A 26,172-nucleotide genomic window follows, 5' to 3' on the forward strand; every position below is an offset into this window, starting at 1 on the left:
AAAAACATTTTGTTATAAAGAAATAAACAAACGTTTTCCCGGTCCACTTTCGTCCTCCCGAAACAACATTGCGCATGCGTATTCTCTAATCGGTGCCATTTTGAATGATTTCTGAGAGAATATTGTCGATATTTTCACGCAGATTATGGAAGAAAAAGCCATTGAGGTAATATTTGAATTTTGTTACAACACATTTCAACAACTTTTAAGGCTCAGTATAAATTTTTTTTGAGACATCGGTGTGTTTTCGCATCAAATTTTTCATCACAAAATTCATTCTTCCTGGCTGTGTGCTGGCTTTCGGCTTATCACTCAGTCTATTTTGCAAACGTAATGTAACTGGCGAAAAAATGACTACATCTTTAGTTTTGTGTCAGCGCTAAAAATGCATAGCGTGTAAATAATCCATATATGTGTTCGTCAGTATTTTTCCTTCATATGAATACTTGTAGGCAGATCTCAGTTGTTTTGTAGGAGTATTTCCTCCGTTGAATAGTCTCGATTTGTGAGTATAATGTGTTTCGGCGATTTATGAACTTGCTGTTCGCGTAATTATTGCGTCGTTGAAAGTACAGTTTTGTTAGGTAACTGTGTAGTCTTCAGTTAAATTACCACTTTTATGCAATATGCCAATCATTCATCGATCTTTTTTAAATATCTAAAACAATGTGGATAGTTTTACAAAAGTTTTTCTCGAGAGGTTTTGAAGGATGTGAAAACGAATGGCTGTGTTTAGTTTCATTTCGGCTTTTCATCATGGCGGTCGTATATAATTTATATTTATGCCTGTAGTTTTTAAAGTTATTTCATGTAACTATATTTAATATCAACACTGTTCTATAAACAGTAGAGTTGATATGTGAAATAGTTTACATCCCTTCTTGCAATTTGTTTGTTTCCAACCCTTGGAACGATTGTACATACTTAATTAATAAGTGATTCAGATCCAGGCAATATAGAAACAGTTGTCGTGGGTGTGTTTCTATGTCATATGTTCATAAGCATACATATTTGTTTTATTCTACAACACAAACACTGAAAATTTGTGCTATGTATTTTACCGATATGCTTAAATTTTACCTTACATTTAATTAATTAAAGTCAATTTAGGTGAAGAATTGTATATTGTATTTGCATACAGTTAGATATCATGGTAGCCTGCTGCATATCGACCAAGATCCTTAAATTTCCGCATACATGTACATACCGGTGTTGATTATCCTACGTCATTTTGTGTTAGATCACTCCACCGAACTATTTTAAACCTTACGATGATAATATGGATGCAAGTGTAAATATTTGTTTGTTTACTCTTGGACTGTATTTTCGAACTTTACTACTGTAAAAAAAATGAACGGTTTTATGTTCCAGTAATGATGCACTTTTTTTTTTCGAGTATGCAGCAGAATTGATTTAGAAATAATCATAATTTTAATATTACGAAGTTTATATAATATTTTTGCAGCTTGTTGACTCCTGAACTTTATGTACACTACAGTGTAATTTACAGAACATGTCTGATGTTTGCTAGATATCTTAAAAATCAGTAATAATTTCAAATGTCAGGTTGATTAATTTTAGACAAACTGCACTTTTGATCATTGTTAATACCAGATACTTATTTCTCCCCCTCCCAAACATTTTCACTGATCTTGCTCTGACTGTATAGGCCTACTTGATGTTTTTACCTGGGGCAAAAATAGAGCCTTGAAAATAATATTTAAATGTAAACTAAGAAATACATTTCACAAAAACTGGTCTAGTTTTTGTTTGTTTTGTTAAATTGGAATTTACTAATTCTAATATATAAACATTTGTTAAGTATTTATGTTGTATAAGTCACTTTTGCATTCGAGACGGCTACCATTTTTTTAACAGAAATGTTGCGAGATCTTGCATTATACATGAGCTGGGTGTTAATTTTCACTCAACAGCATGCTAACTACATTAAATATTTGTTTCATTGAAATTCTGCATTGGAAATCGTTTCCACTTCTGCAGACTTACAGTAAAAACAATGGAGGAACTGAAAATACCAAGTAGAAAGTGTTACTTTGTTTTTAAGTAAAACAAAGTGTTGGTGTTTTTATAAAGTAGAGCTGCAGCATCAAACTTCAAAGCTCACTGTCCTTGACTGGGTGCTAACTTGACTGTGGCTAGTCTGTTGTGGCGAGTGTAGTGGCGCACATCCTAAAATGCAAATGTCACTTATTGATAACATTCAGGCACCATTCACTTTATCTTGATTACACATACATGCATTGATTTATGTAAAAGACATTGTCAGAGATTAACAAAACTTAAATTTATTTATTTATATATTGATTGGTGTTTAAAAAACTTAGAATGATAACCACTTATCAGTGTTTTTGATTTGTACGTTAAATTGGGCGATGCTGTGAAATAAGACAGCACATTTAACCTAACCATCTGTTTGTATAAGGCCAAACCAGTTTGTTGTATTACGAGCAAGATAAAATATCTTTTTCCATTGGTGGATGAGAGTATGAAACTAAAAACGAAACCTAAATATGATGTTGTTTGTGGGAAATGTAGATTTTCACAGCAGTATTTTCTGTTCATGTGATAAGAAAACTTTGAAAGCAGGAAGATCATGAAAGTTATAAGATTAAACAAAATAAAAAGTTGGGTAATCAGATTTATTGTTATTCCATTTTTGGATTTGTCAATGTCATGTTGCTGCCAAAACATAACAATACATAACCTTACAATACATGATGGTATAGAAATGGTTAGGATATGAGCATGGTAAAAACATAGGGCCAAATTCAGATAGAATCAGCAATGTCTTATTTTGCCATGCAGGTTGATTAATATTACCTTTAGCTTATATAACTGCCTTTTGAAAATAAAATGCAGTGTCTTTTATACTCTATGGGGTTAATTGTCCGTTAAGTCCAATTACAAAACTATACTATCAGCCCCCAACATGCATTGTGATAGCATGTTCTTCATTGTATTTATGGTTTTCTTTCTTGTGGGGGAGGGGGTAATTTTTTATTGTAGACCCTATTCTTTTTTTATCTCTTTCAAGCCTAGGTTTGTGGGTTAACTTATATCTGGAAATAATATCCAATGCTTATCCCAAATAATATTAATGTATGGAATAATGTGTATATATCACAGTATTTTTGTATGTACACTTTTTTTGCCTGGGATCTACCCCTCAGGACCCTCAACTGATTCTAGTTGAAATAAATGGTGAGAGACATTTTCTGAGAGGGTGAGGTTCCCATGGGACCCACTGGAGGGACATCTAAATTTAGCTGTAATGTACATGTATGTTATCCATGTAGGCCTATGTGTACATGAACGTCAAAACTTTGAAATTTACATTAGTTGTGAAACTTAATTTCCTGGACACCTTTTAATACAAGGATGTATGATAGAAATGCCTCCACTTTTCCAGATTGGTTAGCTGTACATGTATAATATTTTTTACCAAACATTTACATATAATGACATTATAGTATAAATTTAATGTGCCACTCAAGGAAATAATAATAGTTCCCTAATTATGTATGCAAATGATAGAAAAATCATCAAGAATTTTCTCACCAGAGGTAAGAATTCATATATTTTAGCCTGAAAAAATTTCCTGTCGAAACTGAAAATTAACACTGTGAATACGTGGTGATGATAGTGGTATATAGTTTTGTTATTCTGTGTCCAGGTATGCAATTTGTAGCTTATGTTTGGTCAGAAGTAAATCAGGACAATATAGTTTTCTTAAAAACGAAAAAAAAAAATGCAATGTCTTGCTCCCAATATACTTTAGAACATTGTGTCATCAAACTGGCTTGTTCATTCATCTAACCATTAACTTCCCAAAATTGAGCACTACATTTTTAAAGCATGAATAACAAGTGCGACTGATGGTGTTAATATGTTCTAAAAGCAAAGAGATATAAGTATAGTGCATTATGTATATACAATGCTATATACATTGAACAATTGCAACTGATAACAATAGAATTAATTTTTCTCCAATAAATATATGTACTAGGATAGTATTTTTTTCCTTCATAATTAAAATTTGTTTTCTACCTTGTAGGATTTTACATGAAATCATAAACTGACCTCAGTTAGGTTATGAATTATATGTTATTCTCGTATTGGAGAGGGCTGTGTCCAATTGGTTAATTGCCTTTTGATCACAAGGTAACATGACATGCAGTCAGTACCATTCTCAGACAGGGAATTTCCAAGATTCCCCTGTTTCTAGAATTAAAAATTTAGTGATTTTGTGTTTTAGGTATCTACATGTATGTAGATGTACATGCATGATATGTAAACAGACTTAGGCTTTAATTCCCATGGTGTTTTGATTTGTGACAATCAATTTTAGCAGAGTGGAGTTAGTCTTTAGTCAGTGTACATCCTGCTGTGTGAAATTATTATAAATATACAAGTAGATACTTCTCATGTTTTATCCCATCCTGAGCATAATTTTAGGGCAGTTTAATTAAGAATCACCACTCCAAGTGTTTCTTCCGTGTATTAATATTATCGTGCATGCTCTAGACTAGTAGTATTTTGACTAATTCTAAATTCCAAAAACACTGTATAAGATTGCATAATTTTCATTTTCAGTTAGCAAGTCTAAATAATGTATTATCTGATTTTTGGCAAGTTTTGCTGTTTGCATGGTATAACGTTCGCTGAACACCTATTATTTAACCCTCTAATTTGTTGTGTGGAAAAGTTTATGTGTAACTGGCTAAAGTTTACCAGGGCACTCTTGTCTCTTTGACAGGTAAACTTGTTCTTGTCATGCTTTGTCTATAATTGTACAAAACATTTGTTTACAGATTCACATAGACTTGTCAGGAGATTTAGAAATTAAAATTGCCATTTTATTAAAGTTACAATGTCTAAAATGCACAAATTGAGTTGAATCATCATAGATTTTAAGATGATTTATACATTACCACCTGCGTTTTGATAGGTAAAGATGATGATTAAGTAGTTTGAAATTCATAGTTTGTTTCTTCTGAGAAATGCATTTGAAAAATGTTTTGTTAAGCACATGTTGATTGTTGGTATAGAATTGCCAGTAAATCCATGATGAATATACAACATCAGGATCATATTCTTGTGGTTTACCTGTATGAGAATTTGTTGTTAAAGGCAAAGAAAACACTAGCATGAAATGTTTTTCAGATGAAATACTGTTAAACACTGCCCACAAATATACTTTGAGTAATTTTTTTAGATTTATTAAACGTTTAAAGCATTTGAAACTTTGGATTCTACAGTGGCCTTTTCTGGTCATATTAGGACCAGTGATGTCACATCAGGTTTTTACCACAAAACACACACAGACTGCTAGATTTTATCATTTAAAATTCATATACACATATATATCTATAAATGCATTCGCAAATAGACACTGAAATAAACTATTTCAAGCAAAAAATGTGATGTCACTGAGACCCTTTGGGTCGCTATAGACCACCATAGAATTTGATGTTTTGAAACCATTTTACTTGGTTGGAAAAATTCTATAAAAAAAACTATATTCCTGGACAGTTAATAATAGTCGTTCATGTCAAATATACTTCATTTTAGTGTTTTCTTGGCCATTGGACATTCAGCCGGTATGATCTAAGGAACTTAGTTAAGAGATGGCTTTTATATTTTAATGTTCTAGGCACCTCCAGATGTTCCATGGGTACCTCCTGATGTGAAAACTACTGTAACATGCAGACAGGATACGTGTAAGGCAGGTGAGACTGAACTTTTGAGAAGACATGTTTTGCTATGTAGATGATGGGGTAAAAACCTGGAATCTAACTGTTGTACTAGTTGTTTCACTCCAAACTCACAAAAGCTACCTGCATATTTGTTATAGTTAAATGTCTTGTGTGCTTGTGACTTTGAGTTATACACCAAACACATCTTGGAACGCTAGAGCCATTTTCGGTTCTGAACTGTGTAAGAACTCATATTCTGCCATGCAGTCCTTGTGAATTTCATGTACCTCTTTGCTTTGCAAGCATAACTATACGTGCAGCACAGAAAAGAACTAAAGAGTGCACCGGTTGGACCCACTCCTATTGAAGTTTTGAGGGTTTGAGGTTTGTCATTTTGTGCTGTGACATTACAGTTGTGTAATTTTGGAGTACACCTGCTGCCTAGAGCTACTCCTGTGCCAGTGGGGAACTTGTGAAACTCCTTCCTACTAGTCTCAAAATTGTTATTTCCTTTATTATTTATACATCAGTGAAATCCCAGTATTTCCTTCATTGATAAAAATGATATCTTCACTAGTTTGATATCACTTTTGTTTCTACATTTTGCTATTACACTGCTGGAGAGTGTAAGGCCGTGCACTTCTGCGCAATATATAGCTCACCAAAAAATGTGGTAGAAATTCTTCATGTGCTTAATTTACGTAAATACCTATATTGCATTAGCATTAAGCACCTTGGTAGAATGTGTAATTACTTACAGACAGCGTTTAGACAGACGTGAAGAAAATTGCGGCGCGTATGAATAGAATCAGAAATATGACGAAGATGGCACATGGCTTATTTTTTTCATGGATGCAACAGAAAAACTGATACAATGTCAGGATATAAATAATTTTGCGTCGAGTGGGTTATCATTTCCAACTCTCACTCGAACAATATTTATAGTATTCAACCTTCACTGTACAATATCCTCTATTTATTACGTCACAATTTTCAGTGTACATGTGCTCATAAAACATTTATGAAGTACACACACACTACAACGTCACAGAAGAAAACGATGCGTCCACTGTCATTTGGACCTTCTGTGTAGCTCGTCCGAACAGTCTCCCGTTATCACAGGAAAGAGCAAAGGAGTAAACATCTTCTACACCTCTGCCGTTGTCTTTTTGTTTTATTGTGAACCCTTCTATCTTTTTTTTTTGACATTGGAAATTACCTTCATTAAACAAGTTATGGGGCGACAGCATATTTTTAAACCCATGCAGCTATTGTGAAGCAGGACCTTGGTCTGTTCTTCCATCCAAAAATTATTGTTACAATGTATCCATTTCTACTGGATGTCTTTCTGTCTGTATTGTGACGTCATAATGATGAGCTGAAGAGGGAAGGTTTGTTGTTAATAAAATGGTGTCACAGTCCTACAGCTGGGCGTTTGACAGGTCCCCATTGGTTGTATCATTAAATCTCATTTCTGAATACATTTATTATTGTACAGCTAAGCAATTGTAAGTGTTACAGCAATTCTGTTGTTTGTGTGATATATTGGTTTGCTGTATTTGACTAAAAGGGACATCCTAAAAGGCAACCAGGTAGTAAGCTAATTAGTTTATTAAGCTGTATGCAGGGTTGTAATTTAAACTCAATAGAAAACAAACATGTAAATGACACTGTTATAATGTGTTCATGTGCATGTGAAGGAATGACTCAGATGGATATATGCGTATTTACACAAGTTCTACTTTGTACGTGTTGTTTTGCAGGGATGTCACCTTCAGACACATTTACCAAGAGTCTGACTAATGTAAATCTGAGAAAAAGATCCTCACAAATCTGGGGCTGGGTTATCACGCTCATATCATGATTGTAATTTTTTTTGTGTATTTTTTTTTATGTGTATTTAATTCCTTGACATAGGGCTTTGAGGATTTTGTAACCTTTGAAAGGTAATGTAATAGTTCCAAATCATCACATGTGAAAGACTTGCATATGTATATAGACTATGTATTTATATGTGTACATGTATGTACAGTAGGTGGGTAGGTAGGATATAACCGTTTATCCTCACTAGTGTTCATTTATAGTGACCTACATTTTTTGCAAGCTTTAATCTACACTGTAATACAAGGGTGTTTGCCCCTATGTGTTCCTACAATATATTATAGGAATAAGCTGTTCATGGATGTGCTAACTGTATCTTATGAGGTCATACCCAGGGTGGAAAAGCATTTCCGTTCCAATTTGTTAGGGCAACCTGACACAACAGATTCATAAAAGAACCCTTTATACTCTGTACTCCTAGGTTGTAGGGGATATTTTTTGCTTCCTTTTTTGAAGTGATAAAGTTTCCTGATCTTTCCATTAATTCCATGAAAAGTGGAAGTATTTGAGCAATTAGAATTTGTTGCAGATGGAGTTGTGCAGTTGATATTAATATAGAATATGTAGTTTAGAAATTAATGCATTTGTAACTTTATAAAAGTATAGTCAGGTAAGTAACTAACCTTGGACAGACCCATGATTGATGCTTTTCTAATGAACTGGAAAACAAAAAAAACTAAGGAGTTTACATTTGGTGTGAAGTTACAAGCATTAAATCTAGAAGAAAAAAAAAAAGAACTGAAGATGTGCTTAGTTACATGTTTGTTCATGGTAATGAATCCTGATGGTATGTTTAAAATCAGAAAGATTTTAAAAGTTCATGTATTGGTATAGCGTAGACATACCTTTAGGTTTATTTTTTATCTTATCTGGCAAATGTCTGATATCGATGATAACTATAGTATATGTAGGCCTATATATATGCATACTTGTAAGTGAAATATCCTTGTAAAACACCAATAAAATAAATAAATTGAATTAATATGTATACTTGTCACCTAGGTGAAGCACTATCATAATCTTCTGTGAAATGATGTGTTAAGGGAAGCCTACAAGTCAAAAACATCTGAAGTAAGCGCAAATATGTAAATCAAGTATATTTGGCTTTACTGATGTTGCCATACTGTGGTGAACAACAACAACAATGGCAAAAAAAAATGTATATTTATATATGTATACATATATAGGCTGTACGCGGCAATAGTTAGTCATGGTGAAAATACACATGGTTAAGGAGCTGACATTGCACCTGTAGATCTGCACAGACAGCTTTATAGGAAAGAACTGAACTGACAGTAAGAAAAAGGTAGCTGAGTAATTGCTTTTTATTTTAACCAAAGGTAATAGCAATTACTATACATGCTCAGATTTTGAGTGAGTGAGTGAGTGCTTGGTGCTTAACATCGTGCTCAACGATTTTTCAATCTTACGACAACGACGAAGGAATCCTTAGGGCGTATGTAATGTATCTCCTTGTTGCAGGACGGATTTCCACTGCTCTTTTATCTAGTGCTGCTTCATTGAGATGACTTACCGAAGGCAAGTAAGCCACCCCGCCCGAGCCATTATACTGATATGGGTTAAACAGTCGTTGCACTATCCCCTTCATGCTAAACACCAAGCGAAGAAGTTACAACTTCCTCTTTTAAAGCAGATTTTGATGTATCGTCATGTGTCAATAATGATGTACATGTATCATCATGTAATGTCAGCTCCTTAAACATGTCTATTTCACCATGACTAACTACAGCCTTATTTTTGTTTTGTTTAACAAAGTATGGCAACATAAGTAAAATTAAATATACATGTTTTAGTTATTTACTACTTGTACTTACTTAAGATGTATTTCACTTTGACTGAACATTGTTACAATTTACCAATAGCCCAGGTCAAAGGACTGGCTGCATTTGATTTCTTTGTTTTAGTCAGCACAACATCTCCAAAAACTGGTGTAACCTGTCTAATTCAATCAATCACCATACAGTGTATAGTTGAAGACTCTGTTTAGGGTTCCATAAGCCTGAATTGATTGGTTGCAATGTATCCAAAACTGGTTGCTCAGTTTTCATCAACTTTGGCCTGGGCCAGCTGTTGCTGTTTATCGCATTCTGGCATAGATGAAATGAAACCAGCAACTGATCTGACACTCCCAGAACTTTGCTGCGAATTTTGCATGTTTCTGTGCCAAAGTTGCTTTAAATATTGTCCGATTTTTAGCAAAGAATTTGTGGTGGTTCATTTTGTATGACCTCAGTTTGAGTGTGAAAACCAGCAGGACCCATGCATAATTTTAGCATAGTCATTGATTGCTTTGATTCTGACTGATCTGTGCACATGAATAAAGATTTGTGTAACGTTACAAACGAAAGGAGATTCTGAAATCTGCAGGTCACAGTGCTAATGTGAGACATGTCCTATGAACTTCCAATTAAGTTTGGAAAGCAGACAATCCAAACAAAAGTTTTGCATAATTTAATTATTTCCTTGTTGTTTCCTGTGCAATAACTACTTTAGATGTCCAATTTTGACAAAGTATCCCCTCAGAGTATTAGTTTGGAGTCCAGTCTGATCAGTGAATAAGTTTTGCTCATTTATTAATTTCTTTGGCTCTGATTGGTTGTTGGTTTCTATGCAATAATTGCAGTATAAAGTATTGTTGAATTTCGATTAAACTTTGTTAGCTAGTTTATTTTGTGCCCCTTATATCAAGTTAATGTACATATACAGTACATACATATGGAGTTTTGCATATTAAATATGGGGTATAACTTCATTGAAATCACATGTAGTTGCATATGACTCCATCTTGAGGAGAGGAGAGGAGCAGCATATGTATAGTGATTTGGGGGGTGGGGGGGATCTGCTCTTATCTTGAAAGATAAAGGATAATCATTAGGCTGACAGGTAAAATTGTGTATTTGAAACACTTACAGAAGTTTGTCCCTATCTTGTGCAATTATCAAAAGAAGGGCTGGGAGGGATTTCATAGGCTTTGAAACACATGTAGCTCACCTTGTATTAAACTTTCATTTTATTTTCCAGCAGATTCAGACCAACCCGACAGTATGGCTGCTGAGGTGTTACACACAGCAGATTCTAAAATTCCACATTTGGACCAGACTCTCTTGGGATCCTCAAAAGACATTTCAACTAGATCACCATTCACAGAATCAGACTGTACAATTCCAGTTAACACATGCACACTGATGAAATGCACTCAGTTACCTGTGGACTCAAATGGCAGTGAACCACCTAAGGTGCTGAACAGCCCTGAACCTCTTTCATGCCAGGAACCATGTGTATCATCTGCCCTAGATGTGGAAACAAGTGGTGGAAACATCCCTTACCAACTCTCCACATTGTCAGACCCACTTAACAATCATTCAGGCTCCAATGACAATGAGACCAGCACTGAAATTAGTCCCTCCCTGGACGTGTCACCTGTCACAATGAAATCAGAGGAGGTTGCAGTCGAGGATACTGTTATAAAGGCCTCAGATGTTTGCAGCACAAGCACTGATGATCCATCTGTGATGAATTCTAGCTTGCTAAGTAGTCAGGCATCAACATTGGAATCTCTTGATGCGACAGTAAGAGATGATGGCTGTGATCTGGATGCTTCCAAATACAGTCATGTGGATACAGGTGACTATAACGAAGGTATGCCTACTCAGAAACCATCAAAAGGGTCAACCGGGTTAAGTGGGTGGATGGGGAGGTGGTCTTGGAAAGTGTAGGGGTCTTGGAAAGTGTTAAAAGTGTTAAAAGTGGCTGTCAAACTATTGTGGTATTGAAAGCCACCTATGTTTCATCTGTCATGTGTTAAAAAGTTATTTCCTCTCCTGATGAATACTGATAATTGGCCATGAGTGTACACTGGCTTAATTACATGTACCTGAGGTCATTTTAGTGACCCTTTCCTAGAAATTATGTAGATTGGGTTTAAAGACAGTGTTAAGGTAATGTACATCATGTACATGTCTTTATCAAAGAAAGCTGGTAAATCTAACTATTTTATTTATGGAGCTGCTTGTAAACATTGTATGTAAGTAGAGATAAGCCAAGCTACATGTACAGTATACCCAATGGCTTATATTGGCCAGTTCCACCCATTTTACAATTTATTTAAAGGTAAGTGTGAATATTTTTACATTATATATCAATTTATGCTTAATTTTATACATGTACATGTATATTTGTTCTGAAGATTACTTTTTTGTATATTATTTTGATTCATGTTATACTTTGGGGGTATTGTTTGTATGGAATTTGTAGGTGAATGAGCATGCAAATCGGGTAAATTTTGACAAATCACACCAATATGCCATTTAAAATTAAAAGGCGTGGGGAGAACTAAAGTAGTCATTTAGATGTACATCTGCAGTGAAAATTTAGGTTATTATGATCGATACTTGAAGTTGAACATTTATACACACACTGACAAACCACACACTGTAAGTTGTACCAGGATATTCGGCCAGACATTTCGTCAAGATGATCAATAGTTTCAAAGGCCTGAAGAGTGAGTGAAAATTTGATCTTCGAGATGAAGTATCAGGCCACATAAACTTGCAATAGGCTGGTATAACGAATTTATCGCAGCGTAAAGCATTATGGACATTTTTGCTTGAATTAATAACTGTACTTCAGCCAGCGCGTGATGTGTTTTCACACGCAAATGCAGTAGTTTATCCAAGGCAGGATGACTAACAATAGGGTAGAATTTTCTAGGAATTGTGATAAATGTGTTTACATGTATGTAAACCATTTTTTGTAAATGCGAACATTTTTTACTGGTATTACAAGGATGTACCGGTGTCAGTAAGCAATCATATTTGGATAAAAAAGTTCACTAGTACATGACAGGACTTAATATAGTTATATAGAAGTATAAAGTATAAAGTACATATATATGTCATGTACCTGCACAGCTACAGGTTATGATACACTTGTGTCTTGTCAATTAGTGAATGTAGAAAGTTTCAGTATGGGTCACAGGGAATAGCTGCTTGTAAAAGAACATTACAGTTCCGTTGAAAAGTTTTCAGCGCTCCTTCTAACGTGAAAAACATACTAAATAAGTATCACCATTAGATGTTTACATTTTAATGTGTACAATATTATCACATACTGACCATCAATTGACAGGATTACCATGTACATGAAAGTTTTATTGTTAGCGCATACATGTACTGTCTTTTTTTCTCATGACACTCATCCAATCAATTGACTTTGTCCATATATACATGTACATGTTGTACCCATGGTCTGTTTTGTGTAGTACCCCTTGTTTTTAAAATTTGTGGCTCAAAAATGAAGATATATTGTGCTAAATAGGTTGGCCTATGGGAGACTTGTACAACACAACATTGCATCTGGGCTAACCTCCACACAAACTGAAATTGGAACATAAATTCTACATGTATCTGTTCTTGATTAAAATGAAAACTTTGTAGTACCCAAGCAAAAATGTTGATGCACTTGTACATGATTGGATACATTTAAATACATGCAGGCGCATCTTGGTTTGAATATTTCAGTTAATTTTTTAACATTATTTAGTTACCAGTTCATAAACATACATGTGTGTAACATGAGTAAATTATAAACAGTATGTGTACAGTACTTGTCCTGCATTATGCTCTTGTCTAGGTATTTTGTAAATGTACTTATACCATCCTTAAATTGAATATTGTGCGCATCAAATTTTAACTTGGTGTGGTAATATGTGCAGTGATTGGAGTATACACTATTGTATAATTGTTATTAAATTTATGATTCAATTATTATAACATTAATGGGGTTGTAGAAGCATACCTGTATTTAAACATTACATTTAAACGTGTATGGTATGTACCATACTGGTTCATATAACTGGTGCTCTTTTTACGTCTCCGTGAACTTTGACTGAAGTTTATTGTCACGTTAATATCTTGAGAACTAATTCATGAATCTCTATGAAATTTTGGTGAATTTTTTTATGGCTGTTGCTGTAGGAAGAACATTGAAAATGAATATTTTTGGACAGTATTTAATAATTTTACTGAACTGGGCCCGGCTGTTCAAAACTGTTTGAAGACCAGATTTAACTTTAAGCCAAGTCTTCAATTTTGTACTTGTCCCAAAAATAATTGTGTAATACTATATTAAATATGAACTAATTCTGCTGCTTTTATACTCCAATTTTGAACAACTGAATTGACTGCTGAAAGTGGCTAAAATCTTAAATATAACATATGACATAATACCAGTATTAGCTAATACACTTTCAAACAACTGAGCCCTGAACTTTTGCTACCTCCTTCTTGTGTTCAGCCTAAGAGGTCATATTTGGCTGGATCGCTTTGTACTAGATATGTAAAATTACTGAGCCAAAATTATGAGTAACCAAAAGGCTCTTGTCTCTCGGCTATTAATTCGGTACCAGTTTTGACCTTGCTGTCTCTTGGTGCATTCACTCTGACCTACTCCATGACAATGTTGTTATTGTCGTGGTAATCCTAGTTACACATGCTTTAAGAACTTTTTCTGAACAAATGATATCCCAAGGGTAAGCTGGACCATCAGCAGTTTTGGTGCTCCCCACACCATTTATTTAACCTTTATTAAATCTTCACTCTCATGAACTATGTTACCGGGCATTTCTTGGTGCTTACTGATATGGAAAAGATAACTTGGAGGTTTGGCGAACAATCAGTCAATCACACTTGATGTCCAGTGATAGCCAGCTGGGCAAAGGGAAGGCTAATCGTTTAACTTACTCTACACAAAGTTTTTTTTGTAAAATTATTCTCATTATGGTAGTGATGGATGTGCTACTTACATGGATATGACAGTTCCATGTGCAAATAAAATACATGTATATGTTATTATTTGGATAATTATTCATTATTGACTTACATGTAAGTGTAGAAAAATTAAGAACAGTCTGAGCACAATTAAAACATAGCTGTTCTGAACATTAAAGGAGTTGAAGTTAAAATAATGCATCCTTTTGTTTTACAAGTACATGTATGTATGTATGTATGTATGTATGTATGTATGTATGTATGTATTATGTATGTATATATAGGTATTAGTAATACAATCTTGCTTCCCTGTGTACCACAGATGGTGTACCAATAGAGTATGATGAGCCTGAATTTGTGTGGGAAGAGTACCTTGAGGAGACTGGATCTTCGGCAGTTCCTCCAACAGCATTTAAACATGTAAGCCATTCTGCACTCTATATTTACCTGTACCTGTCAGTTCATAGCAGTTCAATAATAATTGCCAACTGGTTTTAATGGGATCTTATAAATTCATGTTAAAATTTTGCTACATCTTTGTGAACTGACCATGTGCACTGTATAAGCAGGCACACAGGCAATAACTAAGAATTTCCTTATAAATATACATGTAGTTATTCTGACCCTCGTCTTGGTGTACTCATTGCATGTATGCAGTCATCCTTGAACATACTGTAACAGTTCCATAAGTAACGTCCAAACAGCTGAACTGTACTTTTTCCATAGACTACTGGTAAGTAAGATCTTTCTAATCTCAGTGGTATTAAGGATTGTAGATTCAAATGGAAGGCTATTTTGTCTACTTTTTGGGGCCTCTTTGGCTTAGTGCTTAGCACGCTAGCACAGCACAATGACTAAGAACCTCTCACCAATGCAGTCACTGTAAGTTCAAGTCGTACTCATGTTGGCTTCCTCATCAGTGGTACTTAAGATGGTCTACCAGCAATTGGATGGCCATGGGTTTCCACTGGGCAGAGAACCCAATTGATTCTGACCGTAATGCTGGTCACAGTTGTATCAGTAAAATACTCTTGAGTACGGAACACCAATCAAGTAAATGTTTTATTCTATTTTTGTTTTTATTACATGTATTTGAATGTTTTTGAGTGTGTTAAAAGAGCATGTGTTGACTCCAGGGGTTCTCTTTGTGCCTATAGGTGGAATGCAGTTTACAGAGTGGCTTTGTGAAGGGTATGAAGCTTGAAGTGCCTAACAAAGATGACACATCCACGTTTTGGGTGGCATCTGTTGTGATGACCTGCGGTCCGTTACTAAGGCTGCGATATGAGGGCTATGAGGATGACAGCTCCGCAGACTACTGGTGTGACCTCTCAACCTCTGAAGTGCATCCCATTGGATGGTGTGCACAGAATGACAAAACTCTTCAGCCTCCTGAAGGTAGGAGCCTGTTCATCACTTCCACCAGAACATCACTGTAGGTGCATTATACATGTATATAACCTAAAGATTTTGTTCATGCCTGTGTGACTTTTTGTGGTATTTTTGAGAGCTCTGTTGAATGTAGAAAGGTATTTCTATGTTTGTTTAGAATCCAAATGGAAAAATGAAAATATAAAACTAAAAAATAATGTGTTTTTAACCTTTATTGCACCTCACTCAGTAACTGGAACAGGATATACAGGAATCACCCTGTCTGTCCTGACTGTCTATAGACATGATTTTGTGCATACATCTTGTTTCAAACTGCTTTGCTGATATTGATGAAACGAACCATACATTTTGCGGATCATATGAACTTGTGTATGCTGAAGTTTATAGTTACCCCTATTTAGGGCTTTGCATAATAGTACTTTCCATGCAACTCTTCCTAAAGTATTAAACCTATTTCCCTGAAACTCTGCAAACATCTGCCCCATCATCTAAACTTATGCATGCGTAAGTTTAATTACAATAGGTTAATTATTTTCATGATTACTCCCACCCAGGCACTTAGTGCAATAGTGGATTTTTCATGTACACGCCCATGCAACTCCTGCTAAAGTATTGCTCCACTTTCCCTGAAACTTTGTGTATAGCTTCTATATCATCTAAACATCTGCATACTTAGTAATAGTGACAGTCTGATTGTTATTTTTATTTATATTATTTGTAACTTCTTCAACTAGTCACTTAGAGCATTGGATTCTACATTGGCCTATTCTAACCATACACAAATATTTCCAACGTTTCTCCATTCACACTGGATGTATCAGTAGTGCAACTGACGTTCTGTCAATTCTTTGAAGGTTTCATAGCTTTCTTTCTTTTTATTCTTGGAAATGTTGGGGGATGGAAAAGGAGGTATTTTTGGACATCTGCATTCTAGTTTGCATATGCACTTTTGGAGTGAATTTTTAGGGCCAATGAGGTAGGCAAGCAAAACTCAGGTTGTTTTGATTATAAAGAACTGGCACGTGTGTTTGTAGCGATCTTAATTTTACAAGCCTTTTGTAAGCTTCTAGGGGTAAAGGACTTTTGATTCCTTGCATTAGGTCATATAGGGCAATGATTTTTTAGTGTGAATGTAATTGATGGGCTTAGTATGCTCCAGAAGAGCTCAAACTGTTGAAGTTCGTAGAAAAATAATCCCATATACTGAATAATCAGACTTGTTAATTACAGAACAAATGGAGAAAGGAGGTCTGTGGTGAGTCACCATAAGTTAGAGAGGGAGGAGATGTAAACAGTTATTGATATTATACTGAAATAACTCAGATTGTAAGACTTGTATATAATTCAGTGGCATAATATTTAACGTTAGCCAATAATTATCTGTATTGTCTATGTATCACTTGTAGGTATCAAATCAAAATACTCTGACTGGGGGGAGTTTTTACTCAAGGCGTTGACAGGTGCAAGAACAGCCCCTTCTTACCTACTGGACAAAGTAAGTATTGTACAAGCTCTCACGTGTAGAGGCCGTCACACTATAAAGAGTAAATTACACAAATCTAGGTTTGTTAGCTTTCTACCTACTACCTATACAGAGCAAATATTAAGTGAGATTTACAGTATAAATCGAATTGCTTTAATTGGAGTGATCCATCGTCATGGAAAATATATCTTATAGATAAACACTCTCACGTGGCTTAGTTATGTTTTACTTTCTACATATATGCTATGTAAGTATTCAAGATCATGACGTTGTGGTAATGTGTACATTAACTCATTAATTATTACTCAATTGATAAATAACTAGTAAATTTTATTACTTCCCTGTATACATTTATACATCGACATTGTCTGCAGGCGATTTGACAAACTTAATACTGTGTACATATATATTGTAGAGCACAGGAACAACCCCTATTGACCAGATCAAGCGAGGCATGAAGTTAGAGCTTCAGGATGCCTCTAACCCTCTTCATGTGTGGATTGTGAAGGTGATAGAGAATGTAGGTGGGAGGCTTTACCTGCGGTTTGAGGGGGCGGAGACTGGTAGTGGTGACTTCTGGTTGTTTTACCTGGATCATCGGGTTCATCCAATTGGATGGGCAAAGGAAAGATCTGGGTACATCTATGAGCCCCCTGAAGGTATGCACTGGTAATGAAAATGTTACATTTGTTCTGTTTTTTAAATACTTAATAAAAGATGTAAAATTATGTCTTGCTGTTTCAGTTTTATTTATTCTTTATTATTGATAGTAGCTTCTGGCCGAAATACCTGTATGAATGAATATGTTTAACATTTGCATGTATTTGTGCAGCCTTGCTTTCTGTGTACCATGAAATTTATATTATTAGATCTGAAGGTAAATGTGAAGGACTTGGACAGTGTCCTGGAGACAGCTCTAAAGGAAGCCAAAGATTCTTCACTTCCTCCTGACGTACTGAAGGTAGTTCCCACAGGCTTCTTTGAAGAAAATGTTTGACAGTGCCTGAAAAAAATAAAATGTGCTGGATTCTTACTGCAATAAAATTAAGGCAAAAAATAAATATCTGGTCAAGGATTGTAGCAGTTCAATATCTTAGTCATTACATGCGGTGGTAATGGAACAAATATTTAACATGTGTTGTTAAGCTTGAATAGCTGATAGCCATTGTAACAATCAGGCAGTGTTTGTGTTGGAACTTTTATTATTTTTTAAAATATTATTTTAAAATGATTAATGATTGTGACACATTCAAGGGTGTGTGAAAATGTCCTATGTCTGGTTCTTAACATGTCTTTCTGGATTTGTCCTGCATCTTTAGGACCAAGTAGAAATAATAGAACATCGGTTCCAAGTGGGCTGCAAGCTAGAAGCCCTGCATCCTGTGACAAGAAACCAAATATGTCCAGCAACAGTCACAAAGATCCTTAGCAGGAAGTATTTTGTGGTGCAGATTGACTCTTTCCTGACAGAGGAGAAGCCAGTGGAGTTCTGCTGCCATGCCCTTTCACCTGGCATCTACCCCACTCAGTGGTGCATGGGCAATGGCATCAAACTCACTCACCCAAAAGGTGAATTATCAGGAACACATTGGTTAACCTGTCATCAGAACAACTAAATGGTTAGGTTTGAAATTCAAGAATTTCACTGTGCAACTTGGCATTCAGAGCCAGAAGAGAGGTTTGAAAAAATGTTCCAATAGAGAGATGAAAATAACAATGTAAAAGTTATGTTTTGTTCTTAATTACAAAAATAAGAATGCCTTGAAGTGTTAGTCATTGCTGATAAGTCTGTGTTGTTGTAGATGTTTCATAGTGAATGTGTGCATATTTGTGTGAATTGAAATTTCGTGAGGTGCATTTATCTTTGATTCTGATAAAATATGCTTTTGTTTTTCTGCAGGGTGGATTAAGTCTGATTTCAACTGGTCAGAGTACCTGAGTTACTGTGGAGCTTTAGCAGCACCTGATACATGGTTTAACATGGTGAGTTGGGCTGGGTTTTTATGTTTACATAAACTATGGCAGTTATGTCACTGACTAAGTAACCCATCACACTCACCGATGATGTATTATGTAGTAGGTCAACTGTTTTATTACTCTTAGGCAACTTTGCTATTTTAGAAGTGAACTATTTAAGAATTTATCCGTAGTGTCAAACCTAAATAACATCAATGACTGTTCCTTTGCATGCACTTTTAGTCTCCTATTTAGAAAGCATTAAATTAATTTGAGCATTTCTTTTTAATCAGATTGTGCCTCCGCATGAGTTTGAGCGTGGCCTTAAGTTGGAGGCTGTTAACCCAGTGTCCCCAAACCAGGTGTGTGCCGCAACCATCACAAAGCTGTCTGACCGCCTTCTGTGGATACACCTGGACAGTAACGTCAAAGTGGTAGCTAGTCACATTGAGGATATAGAATCTCACAACCTCTTCCCCGTAGGCTGGTGTGAAAGTAATGGCTACCAGCTTAAACCTCCACGGAAAGGGAGTTCAAAACCTGGCAAGAGAGTAGCTGTGGTGCAGCCTGAGTAAGCATAGATTTATGTCTTCGTGGTGTAGTGTACCAGAACAGTATTTGTGTGTATACGATGATAGAATATTTTTATCATATTAAAGAGCTTTGCTGGAAAAAAATGTTTTGTGTGAACTGCAGAATTTGTCAAGGCTGTAAGAATTTGATTTATATGAGCTAGAGCAAGACATATATCAAGACTTTTGTGGCAAAGGGATGATCCGTTGCTTGTTTAGATGTTAGTACGTTTTTCCTTGAACTTCCTAATTATTTGGATATAGTAACTTGTACAGAGGATGCTCTGTCATTGGAAGAGGTTTTTCCTTTTTGGTGGCAAACTAGCTTGCATTGTGAGCAGAAATTTTACTGACATTTTGAAATGTTTTGTAGGAGAGTGGAGGGTCAGAATACTCAAATTCCTAGTGACCTTGCAGGTAGGTATCACTTATGTTTGTTCATGTGTCTCGCTTTTAAGGTTGAGGTTTGTAATGTTATCAACTTTGCCGAGGTGTTTCAAATTCACAAGTTATAACACCACCTTTTTTTTCTATTTCTTTTAAAGAAGTTACATGCATAATTTGATCTATTACTTTCGCATTTTGAAATTACATTACTGTAATGCTTCAAACTTGGCAATCATATTATGAGAGCATTATTCTGCATAAAGCAATAAAAGTACAGTTTTTTTGTAATGTTCTGAAATTGGCCACGCAAACCTATGTAGTTCTGTCTCCAGAGTCAGATTAAAAAGGGGCCTCTGTGTAGCACACAGTGTAATGACCCAGGAGCTCTCACCAATGTGGTCGTTGTGAGTTCAAGTCCAGCTCATGCTGGCTTCCTCTCCGGCCATACATGGGAAGGTTTGCCAGCAACCTGTGGATGGTCATGGGTTTCCCCGGGCGCTGACTGGTTTCCTTCCACCATAATGCTGGTTGCCGTCGTATAAGTGAAATATTCTTGAGTACAGCGTGAAAACACCAATGAAAACAAAAAAAAATCAAATTAAAAAAAAAAAAATTTTAAAAATTGCATAAATTGCGATGAAAGTTTTTTCATATGCGGAAAGTTGTGGGATTAGTGTATGTGTTTTGTTTGGTTAGGGTGGGGGGATGGAGGGGATTAGAGCAGAACTGTCTGTCCAGAATATTGCAGGTTTCCGTCTCCCATTTGTGGCCGCTTTCATTGATGCTACATGTACACATGTGATCTAAACCTCACTTCTGCTCATGTCTGTATGTAGGCAATAGCTGGTGTCCAAAGATCTACTTCAACCACAAGTGTTTCTCTGGCCCATACCTGAGTAAGGGTCGTATTGCTGAGCTGCCTAAGTGTGTAGGCCCTGGTCCTATCCTGCTGGTCATGAAGGAAGTGCTGTCCATGCTGATCAATGTGGGCATACAAGTCATGCGGGTGCTCAGAGAGATACAGATGGAAGGGGATCCAAACCAAACATGCATCAACAAGTTCTCAAAGCCAAGTATGTCACAGCAAATCACGGTACCACAATGGAAAATCTTCACCATAAATACTTATTTTAAATGTTATGAAGTATTTTCAAGGGTTGAAATTTGACTTTAATTTGAGGACTTTAATAGACAATGATGTATTTGATACCCAGTTTGGTTTCTTGGATATGCTCTGAAGTGGAAACTTGTCAAATTTTCAGGAAGACAACACAGAAATTTAGGGGCGATTGGTGTGAAAAAATACCACTCAGGTTTATGCATTCTCGTGGTTCATGATTCTTTTTTTTTTTTTCAGATATAAAACCAAAAGCTACCGTGCTGTGGTGGAGAATTTGTAAGAACCTGGAGCAACTCGATGAATTCTGGCCGACAGATCTGTATTAAGTTGGAGTGTTGTCCCAACCTCATCAGTCCCCATTTTGTGGGCGATCACTGTCCCGAGACCTGCTCCCTAGCTCACCAAAACCAAATACAGTAAGTGAACTGGGTCTGTTTTAGACAGCCAACCACCATGCAGGCATTCAGAACAAGAACCACAATCAAAAAAAATGTACCTAGTGTAGCCAGAGGGGGCCTCCGTGGCTCAGTCGGTATAGCGCGCTAGCGCAGCGTAATGATCCAGAGCCTCTCAACAATGCGGTCGCTGTGAGTTCAAGTCCAGCTCATGCTGGCTTCCTCTCCGGCTGTAGGAAGGTCTGCCAGGCAACCTGCGGATGGTCGTGGGTTTCCCCCACGGGCTGTGCCCGGTTTCACCCCACCATAATGCTGGCCGCCGTCGTATAAGTGAATATTCTTGAGTACGGCGTAAAAACACAATAAAAAAAAAAAAAAGAAATAATGTAGCCAGACAGCTGTAATTTGATACGAATCTACTGCCAGAAATTTGGACAGAAATTGATGAATTCTTGGACAGTGACTCACTATGTGTAGTAAGTATATAAGGTGCATTTATTGTTAATATAGTTACAGTGAAAATAAAAGTCAGGAGATCTGGGATCAAACCGGTCATATCAAATACTTAAAAATGCTACTTCTTTTCTAACATGCTTGGCACTTAGCACTGAGACGCTAGAGCAGGGAACAGATCTGGTTGACTCGTTGCCAGTATAAATGTGAACTGATGGTGGATGTCCATGTCTTGTGTCTTCGGCTTGATACTTGAGTGGCACTAGCACACTGTCAGCATGGACTCGCCCTGCACAAGAAGAATGAATGAATGATTACTCGCTTAACGCCACTGAAAAGCGTAGTATAAGTTCATTATTTAAATGTTGGAAATGTCTGTATTAATCTCCTTTACAGTTCTGTTGTTTGGCTATCATGTGGAGTAAGTCACATTGTTAGTGCTTTAAAGGTATACAAGAATCAGCAACCAGAATTTGATTCTGTATCCCTTTATACAGGATCACATGACATAAACCATCCAGTAATACTTCATGTGTGGATTCCATTTGATTGCCTGTCTGATAACTGAGTCAGAGAGCTGTTTTTAACAGAGAATGTAACTATATTTTATCAGCTGGTGATCAAGTAAAGTATTATGAGATAGACCACATAAGTATGAGCATAAGATAAACCAGCTCAAAGCCTGAAACTGTTTTAAAGACACATTACTAGCAGTGGAAAATATATCAGATTAAATGCTCACTGCTTTGGGTTTACACAGGCCTAGTGGTTAGCATCTAGAGCAACACAATGACTAGGAATCCTCCCGTGGATATGATTGCTTTAAGTTCAGCTCATGTTTTTATGTGAAGAAAGTCTGCTAGAACCTGCAGATGGTCTGGGCATCCCAGTTTATTCCCCATTATAATGCTAGGCATTGTATAGTAGTAAAATATTCTTGAGCATAGCGTAAAACTAAAATCAGGTACATAAATGATATAATTGTAGAGTGTTAAAATGAGTCAGATAGAAATGTTCACGTGCATACGTGTAAGATGTTAAATGTTTCATTCCTCCTCTTTTGTAGCTTATTACCTATGGTAAGAAGAAAAGAAAAATAGGTCGACCGTCCGGGTGGACATACGAATCTTGAGAATGGTGCAAAAAAGCCTGGGAAGAGAAAGAAGCGGAAGAAGGATTAACTTGGTTAGGAAAGCTCATGTGGCAAAAGAGGCAGTAGTTCCCGAGGATGACAATGTCTCTGCAATCAGTGGGAGTAGCGAGAGTAAAAGTAACGACCGCAATAGTGTTTGCTGATCCAGACCAGGATCAACCTGTGAAAAATCCGCCAGGAAAAAGAAAGAGAAAATACACCCATCATATTCCACCGCCTTCAGGGATCAAAACTCGAGGGGCTAAGCTACCAAAAATTTAGCTTCGAGAGAAAAACTCACAAGAAAAATTTTGCTCAGTACAGGCAGCCCAATCAAAGGCTCAAAAGGCCAACAGAGGCAGTCCCCAGTGTGAGACATAATTTTGTTATCGTGTAGTATAATATTTAGGATTGATGTAGTACAATATCCAATTGATGTCATCCTTAATAAGCCTTTCGTGGCCTAAGTGGCAAAGGGGATTAGCACGCCAGCACAGCGAAGTGACCCAGGTGTCTCTGACCTATGCGATCCCTGTGAGTTCAAGTCAGCTCATGCTAGGTTCCTCTTCGGCCATAAGTGGGAAGGTCGGCAGCAACCTGCGGATAGTATAAGTGAAATATTCTTGAGTATGACGTAAACACCAATCATATAAATAAATAAATAAATAAATAAATCTTACAAGCCTTTCTGTTTTAAGCCATGCCAGATCTCAAGTCATTGTTATTGTTAGAATTACTTGTTGCTGTTAAATTGCCTTTAACATGGGTTGTGCAAACTTTTTATGCGTGAAATGATTGTGAAAAAATTTACCCATCATGGTTAAATGGTTATTGTAAATGAAAAAAGACAAAAATGAAAGATTGTGCTGAAGTTTTCATGAGCATTGCAAATGATATGTAGGTCTAAATAAAGATGAATTATCATTATTATTTTCAGTTTTAAGTTAGACCCTGTACCTTGCTTTACTTCCAGAAAACGAAACGTGAGGATGTGCTGAAGTTACATTCCAACCCATTGACATGGAGCGTGGGACAGGTAGTGGAGTTCATAAAAACAACAGACTGTGCACACCTGGCTCGACTTTTCCAAGGAACATGTAAGTAAAGGCATGGCCATGTTCATTAATTCTGCCTGAAGCTGTATATGTATAAAAAAATTGAGACCTAAAGTCAGATTTCATCTATGTAATGCATTGAATTATTTAAAGTTCATTTGAACATTTAAACAGTATTGAGACCATTATTGTGGATGCCAAAAGTTTAATACCACTGTTTTTAGACATACCTTTGTCATAAGGACAAGTTAGCCATGGTTAGTTCTAATAAACCTGCGTGGAGTTATATTCGAATTATCTTTTTCTCATGAAAAGCAATATTTTACATTTACCTGTTCATTTGTAATGCTCTTTCATACAATACTTTTAAGTATTTACTTATACACTGTATTGTTACCAGCATGTATTGTTTTCACAGGAAATAGATGGCCAGGCGTTGCTGTTGCTAACCCTTCCTACCGTACAAGAACACATGGAACTCAAGCTTGGACCTGCAATCAAATTGTGTCACCATATCGAGAGAGTTAAGATTGCCTTTTATGAGACATATGCTAAGTAGTGTCTGCAAGAAGAACTAATCCTTTTTGACAAAATCAGAGTGCAAGAGACATTAGTTACCTGAGTAGTGCTGTGTTACACTCAGAATCTTTTTCTACTTTACCAATTTATGACAAAATTGACATTCCAAATCTCTAAAGAACACATACATATATGTAGTGCATTATTATTAATAATAGCATATCTGATCCTGAAAGATGAAAATTTTAGTTGCTTCAAGAAGATGGCAATTATTTGGAAGATGTGTTTACCACCCTACTACATATAGGGTGAGCCAGACAGACAAGATTAGGCACTCCCACAGTGGAACAGTCTTTGCATTATCATAATGGATTTTGCATCTAATATTCCAACTTACTTTGTTCCCTTGATGCTCTTTACGACTTTTGGATTTCCTTAATTAATCATTAAGAAACAAAAAGTCAGATGTTTAAACCTTTTATAATTGTTAAGAAACTTGTTCAGTTGTACACAATTTTAGACCATTTGGATGTTCAGCCATTTTGTATACATATTTTCCAAAAGACGTAACTTATTAATTTGCTTCTGTACAATTTCTGGAAAATTGATTCCATTACAGGACACCATATGTGATTTTATATATGTCCTTTTCAAAATGTATGGAGAGTTGCTGTAAACAATTGCAATGGGATATGTTTAATCTAGTAAGGCATTTGTGATTTACAGTGTTGAACAAAATTCTAAATGTCTGCCATCAAATTATATGTAAACCACGATATTAGTTCTGGAACAAAAAATATATAGAAACAGTGAGTCTACTGAAGCTATTGTTAAACCAATGAAGTCGACAAGACCTATGTGTCAAACTTTTTGCTACCTGTACAGATGTTTTTTACAAGCCTGTATTACGTTGTAAGAGGGAGTGTTGAAGTGTGCCATTTGTGGCCATGAGTGTTCATTTAAGTGTTTATTTTTATAGATATGGGTGAAATGAAAGAAAAAAAAAAAAGTTGCAAAATGATCCCTGTTCATGTATGTGTGGACTGTTTAAATGCGATTAGTTGCTCAAAAGTGTAATAACCACAATGTAATTTCACGACTGGATCAAGATGGCTTGTGCTTACATTATTGAGTTAAACAGAAACTACCTTGACTGGTCCACGCACTTTAAAGCTGTGGAACACAAAGGTTAACACCTGGTTTTCTGGTGTACACTTTTGATTAGTTAATTCCATCTGTATTAACAGGGTATGATGTTATTGTGAGGGATAAGTTTTTAGTGAAGGTGCTAAGAAATGTATATTGATAAGCAGGTCAAAAAT

At 36.0% G+C, this 26,172-nt stretch overlaps 1 protein-coding gene across 1 annotated transcript; it reads left to right on the forward strand.

Annotated features, from left to right (window-relative positions):
• The first annotated feature begins 97 nt into the window (after window positions 1-97).
• LOC135470967 (scm-like with four MBT domains protein 1) lies at window positions 98-24,890 on the forward strand. The gene is given in 20 exon segments (XM_064750016.1): window positions 98-166; window positions 5,675-5,750; window positions 10,641-11,258; window positions 14,709-14,806; window positions 15,544-15,784; window positions 17,185-17,273; window positions 17,677-17,920; window positions 18,131-18,222; window positions 18,581-18,830; window positions 19,162-19,244; window positions 19,511-19,788; window positions 20,163-20,206; window positions 21,013-21,210; window positions 21,213-21,249; window positions 21,534-21,567; window positions 21,569-21,604; window positions 21,606-21,712; window positions 23,211-23,223; window positions 24,250-24,312; window positions 24,750-24,890. Coding segments are annotated over 20 exon segments (2,763 nt in total). The 5' UTR covers window positions 98-145.
• Window positions 24,891-26,172: the final 1,282 nt, after the last annotated feature.

Source organism: Liolophura sinensis, chromosome 7 (genome assembly GCF_032854445.1).
Source record: "Liolophura sinensis isolate JHLJ2023 chromosome 7, CUHK_Ljap_v2, whole genome shotgun sequence".
Taxonomy (NCBI): Eukaryota; Metazoa; Mollusca; class Polyplacophora; order Chitonida; family Chitonidae; genus Liolophura; species Liolophura sinensis.